Source organism: Ananas comosus, linkage group 1 (assembly GCF_001540865.1).
Source record: "Ananas comosus cultivar F153 linkage group 1, ASM154086v1, whole genome shotgun sequence".
Lineage (NCBI taxonomy): Eukaryota > Viridiplantae > Streptophyta > Magnoliopsida > Poales > Bromeliaceae > Ananas > Ananas comosus.
In genome coordinates, this window is record NC_033621.1 from 6,787,785 (window position 1) to 6,795,629 (window position 7,845).

Below are 7,845 nucleotides of genomic sequence, written 5' to 3' on the forward strand. Positions count from 1 at the left end.
TTTGATAAATCACTTGTACTCATGTTTTCTTAGTGGATTTCTTTGTGTGGTCGGTCCCGTGGGTTTTTCTCTCCGGTTTGGAGTTTTCCCACGTTAATTCTCGGTGTGCTGATTTTATTTTTCCGTATTCTATTTTAAATTTGCATCGAGTTTCGAGATTGTTGCCGTTTACACCTATTCACCCCCCTCTAGGTGTCTTTTACCTTTTAGATCCTAGGGATTCATATCTTACACCGGCGCCATTCTATACAGAGCCTTCGAAACTGGCGCCGCTCTGGGAATCAAGCCAATGACGAACTCGATCTCCCGATTCGGTGGCAATCCCGATAACTCCGCCGGAAACACGTCCGGAAATTCACATGCAACTCGGATATTTCCAAGTTCAGGGTGTTCCTTCTGAGGCTCTATCATGGTTGCCAAATAGGCCACACATCCGCCTTTGATCATCTTTCTCGCCCTCGCCGCTGACACAGTCGCCATGAAACGCGAGCTTTTGCACGTCTGATACACCAACTCCTTTTGAGCAGGCTCACGAAAAGTGATCACCTTACTATCGCAGTCAATGCTGGCATAATACTTGGAGAGCCAATTAACTTCCAAGATGACATCAAATCCCCATATCTGCTTCAACACTAGCAAGTCCGCCGGCATGATCCATTCACTGATTTGAACCGGACAAGCTAAGCACTCCTCGTGAACTCTAAACGAATGTTTCGGTGCGTTAACCCACCAATAATCATGATTATGCACTACTTCCATGCCATGAGTCTTAGCAAACGATGCACCAATGAATGAATGTGATACACCCGTGTCAAACAATGCTCTTGTTCTAATGCCATTAATCAAAACAATACCTGCCATGATGTCGTTGGGTATAGCAGGCTGCTCCTCTACCTGAGTGGCGAAAACCCGTCTACTCGGTGCACGTGATCCCTCCGGCTGACGCGGTGCTGAAGTGCGCCCAACCGACATAGCAGGTGGCAATCCTGCAAGCTGTCGTGGAGCATACTGAGCTGAAGCAGCTGACGGAGCAGGTGACGCGCCGCCCGGGCAATCCCAACTCAAGTGTCCCGCTTGGCCGCTCGGAAACACCTCCCGTCACGCTGAGAACATTCATTGGGCCTATGATTCCCACCGCAGATCACGCACGAGAAGGAAGTCGTCTGACCCCTTGACTGGCTTCTGCCTTCCCGCCACTGCGATCTTGGGTAACGAGGGGGTCACTTAGAACTCGACTGCCCCGCGGAACCACCAGCCGGTCATTTCTTGGACTTCTCCTTGTCTTTGTCCCTTTCAAACGCCTCGCGTTCCTCGCGCGCAATGGCGTTGCCGCGCTCTACCCATAATGCGCGATCGAGCACCTTCTCGTAAGTCTTCAACCGGAGTGCATGAATAGTCTTGAATATTTTCGGCCGCAGCCCGCACTCGAAGACCTCCGCTCGGTCCCGGTCTCCATGAACCAAGCCCGGAACGCAATCAACCATGTGCGAGAACTCCCTTTCGTACTCCCGCACCGTTCGATTTCTTTGCCTTAACTTGCGAAAGTCCTCCTTGATCTTCCGCTTGTCGCTTTCTGGGAAGTACTCCATTAACAGGATCTCCCGGAACGCCTCCCAAGACATAGTAGCCGGATCCAAAGACCGACCATTATTCACTCGCGTCCACCATGATCGAGCCGACCCCTCTAAACAGTGAGCCGCCAGACGAACCTTATCCTTCTCGAGGGTGTAGATATCCTCGAACAACGCCTTCATCACGGAAAGCCATGACTCCATCAACCATGGGTCTTTCACATCACCCAAAAAGGTCGGAGGATTGAATCGCTTGAAGGCCGTCAACGCCGCCAACGACCGCTTCTACTCGGCCTCAAGTACCTCCGGGATAGGAGCCGAGGAACCCGAAGGCGTCGGAGGAATAGCCGTCACCGATCCGCCGCCACCGGAGTAGGTGCTACAGGTGCGGGCGGGTCCTGAGGTACAGGTGCAGCCGCCGCCGCCTGTCGAGCCACCAACTCATGGAGCCTTCCTATCTGCTCCCCTTGCTGTCGCATAGCCCCAGTCAAAGCTGCTACTTGGGCCGGCAACTCACAGACTTCATCAGATCTCGCTTGCTCGGGCACCTCATCAGGCAATGCCGGAGCGGATCGACGCGTGTAACGTCTCGGGGACATTAGCTCCTGAAACGACACACACACGTTATTACTCGACTCGCGTAACTCTTACACATTCCAAACAGCTACCCAATTAAGCGAAAGCAAACAAGTGTCCTCATTTTCAACTCTCGGCGTCATGTAGTCGGCCGCCCACATAACCCTTCAAGAAGAAAACAATAAGCACTCGAATTCTTCTCTAACTCCTTTTAGAGAAGTTCTAATTATAACCCAATCCATAGCCTTCGCATATCCGAGTCCACGTTATACGTGTCCTAAATTCCTAAGGTTTCCAATCCTAAGGTCCCTAAGTCCATCATAGACTTTTGCTTTCACATTGCTCTGATACCACCATATCTGTCACGCCCCGAGGCGGCCAATTTGGTCGGTTCGGGCACGCGAACAGACGCTGAACGGACAGCACCTCCCCTATCCGCCCAAGGCTCAATCAACATGTATATTACAAGCAAGTCAACAAAGAGTTTGCAAGATATACAAGGTTTGCACGAGGGCAAACAACAACATAACCACATGTGAAAGCATCGAAACTAACTAAACATTTATCCACATACATGTCATTTGATTACATTTTAATCAAACACAAATAAGCTATTACATTTACATTCATTTTATCCATTCATTTACATCACATTGGCTTTTAACCTTTTAACCCAAAATATACGGATTACATCATTTATCCTTACTAGTTCAACATACAAAAGTTGAATACTCAAAATGTAGGGTATGCCTATACTCCGTGGGCCGCTAGCTACGGCGCGATACCCTTGCCTCGATCCTCCGCCGCCCCGCTCGTGCACTAATTTGCATGGTTAGTGGTAATGAGAACTAGAACAAAGTTCCCAGTGGGTTCGGCCGACGACCGCGCCGATTCGCCCACTAGATCTATTTCAGGCATATGTATTTCAATAAAGATAGTTATCGAACCATCTAATGCAATTACTAATACAATGCCTGCAAAACAACCGTCAACAGATAGATAGATAATCAAATACATGAATCTGATGGATGCATGTCCATTTCTCATTTTACTTGGCCTTTACCCAATCTTTCCAGGGTTCATTAAGTTCGCCCCAACTCACATCTCACATGTCCCATCTACCGTGATTAGCATTTGAAAATACCCCCGAGGGATCCATCCCATCAACCGGGGAAGGCACATGGCACTGTCGCCCGAGGGATCTTCGCCGGGCACTCCTACCCGTGGTGTCTACACTCCGGAGTACACCGCTTGTGGAGGGGCGACCTCTCACAAGCCGGAATCGATACATGTGAGTATGATCCCATCCTCAATTTGAGGAGGTATAGCCAAACCTGTCTCATGCCACACTGTCTTAATGCCAATGATAGGTTCTACCATATCATATATATCACCAAATCTGAGCCACAATGGTCCTGATGCCACAATAAGCTAAACCTTGTTTAGTTATTACATTTTCGGTGCCAATCTGGTCACTAATGTCAATGGCACCTTTGTTTATTATTGTCATAGTCTTTTACACATTCACATGCACATAGGGTCGTTACATTCTCATATGGTTCACATGGTTCTTTACCAATTCACATATTCCTTAAGCATCTAAATGCATTTCAACCATTAACACGCATTACACTACCCTACATGCAAGAATGCTACAATATCAATATGCTCAAATAAAGTGACATGGACATAGAGGGAGATCCGGTGTTTTCGGACAGCACCTCCCACCTTTTAGTGCTACTAGGATCCCGTGGTCCAATTTTCGTAATTTTTAGACGCTTTCGCCATGAGCTGCGACAATCTGTACCAATTTAGCTTCTTTTCCTAATATCGTCGCGTACGCTCGTCGTATCGCTGAACCGAGCGCACCAATGCGTTTGTTGACCTACCAATTAGGTTAGAATGAGATCAAACCCAAGCTTCGATCTCAAAATCCGAATACCCTAAGTATAGGTCCTTGTATAATATCATTTTCCCTATTTCTAATCCTTACGCATAAGAAACATGGGGGAAATTACCACGAGAGCTCCTAGATGCTACAACTAGAAGCAAACAACAAAACCCTAACTCAAATCCATAGAAACTCACCTTGGAGTTTCAAGTTTTCCTTGATCTCTTGCACTCTTGCAAGCAACACCCTCTTCTTGCTCCTCTTCTCCACCAAGATCCCTCCTTAAAGCCTCCTTGCTCCAAGGTCTAGAGAGAAGGAAGAGAGAAGAGAAGGTTTTAGAGAGAGAGAGGGAGATGTTCTGTCACGCCCCGAGACCGCTACCAATTTGGTCCGGCCCGGGGCGCGTCGAACAGACGCCGAACGACTAAAGAGAGAAGAGGCATCCATTACATTCATCTAATTTACTAGCATTTTAAATACATTTTTTAACATTTTTCCAAAATATAAATACAATCACATCGAACCTCACCCTATACAACATCTACTCTCAATACAAAAAGGGTGACAGCTAATGCAAAAGGGAGGTGCTAATGCGACTAGAGCGCCGGCCCTTACCACGATCCCTCGCTCACCGGGGGACGCCGCGAACTAGAACCTGCGGTAAAATGGGGGTGGAGAACTAACTCCTTAGTTCCAGTGGGTTCGCGCCGACTCCGCCGATCTCCCCACTAGGTCCAAGCGGGCACAAGTACATATACGATATATAGATAATAGTTAAAGCTGTAAGGACAGGAAAGTAAGCTACACTACTATCCCATCATAGATAATGAATGCATGTCCAATGAATTGGCAAGTAACTAACCTGTCGTCATGTCAAAGGAAAGCTATGTGTTCATCGATTCTTATTCACTTGTTTCTTAATCTCATGCTTCCCTGAAGAGCTACTGCTCACTAGCCATCTCGAAGGTAGGGAGGGCCAACTCGCACTACGAACCGAGACCGTCTGCCGGGGCCTAAATAGGCAAACCCTTGGGACCCAAAATAGGCAATCCCACGTGACCAACTCCGGAGCGCACTACTTGTGTGGGGCTTCCATCACAAGATTTAAAAACAGACCGTGAGCATGATCCAATCCTCGTCTCGAGAATACCCTATCCTCTAGGGTTACAATCATCATATAGTCCATGGGTTTCACATACTCTACGACTCACATGTGTCATTTGTTCTTTTGCTTATTATCGACTAAATGCCACTCGTTCATTTGTTTACTATCGACTAGATGCCACTCGTTCTTTGTTTAACATTAGACCAACCATTGAGCCCATCTCTTCCTCTGCACTATAGGATTCACAAATCTCGACCCAATCCTTATCGATCCTCTATATCAAATATCTAATACATGCTACGATATCATCAAGGAAGGCATAAGGAAAGGCAATCCATAATCATCCTATAATGCAATAATACAAGATGCAGAATCAAAATGTACTAAGACATAGAAGGGAGACCGATTGCTTTGGGATGGACACCACCCACCTCTTGGCGATGCCGCGACGATAGAAAACTCGACGTTGCGGTTCTTTGCACGCCGCTTCAACTCCTCGGGGCGAAGCGAGCCCTCGAGTACCCGATTCGGCGATTTCTCCGCACCCGCTCGTCGGATCGAGAAACCGACTTCGCCGACGCGTTCAGAGACCTAGCAATTAGGTTAGTGACCCAACAATTTAGATCAAAACCCTAGATTTACCAAAATCCCAAATCCGTGCCTAGAATGGCAACGAGGGAGAAATCCGTGGTGCGAGCTTCGATTGCGAGCCCGAACCACCTATTCATCTCCTCTAGGTTCCATTTGAACCAATTCTAAGCAACAAAACCCAATCCTAAGAAATCTACCATAAGTGGGTTTGGAGCTTACCTCTAAGCCAGGCTCCAAGCTTGCCCTAGGTTGAAGGAGAGAGGGAAGAAGACCTTCTTCTTCTTCTTCTTGGACTTCTCCTTCTACTTTTTCCTCTTTTCCTTCTTTTCTTTCTTCTCCTTCTTCTTCTCCTTCTTTTCTTTCTAGAGAGAGAGAGAAGAAAGAGTGTGAAAGAGAGAGAGAAAGAGCAACTGAGAGGGAGAAAGGGTCCCTAAGACCTCATATAGGCTATTTTGCAGATAGCCCCCTCAACTTTTCATTTCCTAAAACAGCCCTCTCTGGGCCATTTTCGCAGTGAGGGACCGGTCCCAGCTCGGGAAGACCAGTCCCCGAAGGCTGCCATTTCGATCAGAGGGGTTTTCGCGTTCGGGAACCGGTCTTTGCCTGAGAGACCCGTCCCCGGGAGACCGGTTCTTGTCCTAGAGATCGGTTCCCGAAAGCTGAGTTTTCCGGACCTAGCCAAATTTCGGCTATTTTCGCTGGGCTGACGTTCGGGAACCGGTCCCTGCCTGCTAGGGACCGGTCTCATCAGAGACCCCCGCAGCCCAGCCTGATGGAATCGGTCCCTTCCTGCCAGGGACCGGTCCCCGAGAGCAATTCTGCTCCAGTGCAGGTTTTGCACTGGTGCTCCCGCGGACCCTTCTTTAATGCACTTTATGCATTATAATCCTCTTCGGACTTTCCGAAGCCTACACACTCGACGAATAGTCGATTCCAACCGAAGTCAATTCCTCGGATTTCGAGGATTCACTTCCTTACATCCTTCCCACCTTAAAAGAGTTTCGTCCTCAAAACAAACTCAATACTACAAAACTTAATTAGAATTTCAAATTCTAAACTTATACCTCGATTTAACCTTCGAACAAGCGAGGATGATTCGCCTTCATCTCCTCCTCGAGCTCCCAGGTGGCTTCGTGATCATCATGATTGCTCCACCGAACTTGGACATAAGGAATTTCCCGATTCCTTAACTTGCGCACTTCACGAGCGGTAATCGCCACCGGAAATTCCTCGTAGCTAAAGTCCTCCTGAAGTTCCGGCGGCTCGTACAACATTGCGTGCTCGGGATCCGGTATGTATTTGCGCAAATTGGAGACATGGAATACGTTGTGCACATCGCAAGCTTTGGCGGCAACGCGAGTCGATAAGCCACCGTCCCAATCCGCTCCAAGATCTCATAGGGGCCAATGTATCGGGGACTCAACTTTCCCCGAACTCCAAACCGCTTTACACCCCTCATAGGCGAGACCTTCAAGAAGACGCGGTCACCCACCGCAAACTCCAAATCTCGTCAGCGCCTATCCGCATAGCTCTGTTGTCGAGATTGCGCCGTGAGTAACCGTTTGCGAGCAAGGCGGACCTTTTCTTCCGCCTCCCACAACACATCGGGGCCAAATTCCGTGCGCTCGCCCACGTCACTCCAATAAATGGGAGAGCGGCACTTCCGCCCATAAAGAGCTTCGAACGGTGCCATCTCCACACTAGCGTGATAACTGTTGTTGTAGGCGAACTCGGCCATCGGCAAATACTTACACCAACCTCCTTTGTAATCGATGACACACGCTCGCAACATATCCTCCAGAGTCTGAATGGTTCTTTCAGTTTGTCCGTCTGTCTGGGGATGAAATGCAGTGCTGAAATCGAGCCGTGTGCCAAGGGCCTCCTGCAGGCTTTTCCAGAAATGTGAAGTAAACTTGGGGTCTCTATCCGACACAATCGATTTCGGCACCCCGTGTAACCTCACTACTTCGTCAAGATATACCTGCGCCAACTTATCTCCCGCCCAGGTGGTGTGGATCGGCAAAAAGTGGGCTGACTTCGTCAAGCGGTCCACGATCACCCAGATTGCGTCGTGTCCCCCTGTCGAGCGAGGTAAGCCAACGACGAAATCC

At 48.6% G+C, this 7,845-nt stretch overlaps 1 protein-coding gene across 1 annotated transcript; it reads right to left on the reverse strand.

The window, feature by feature from the left end:
- Nucleotides 1,260-1,775, reverse strand: LOC109720181. Its single transcript, XM_020247100.1, has one exon. The coding sequence runs from the start codon at nt 1,773-1,775 to the stop codon at nt 1,260-1,262; it is 516 nt and encodes a 171-aa protein (XP_020102689.1).

Excerpts from the sequence above, each read along its gene's own strand:
- LOC109720181 (XM_020247100.1), bottom strand. The coding sequence starts at position 1,775 with ATGGAGTCATGGCTTTCCGTGATGAAGGCGTTGTTCGAGGATATCTAC.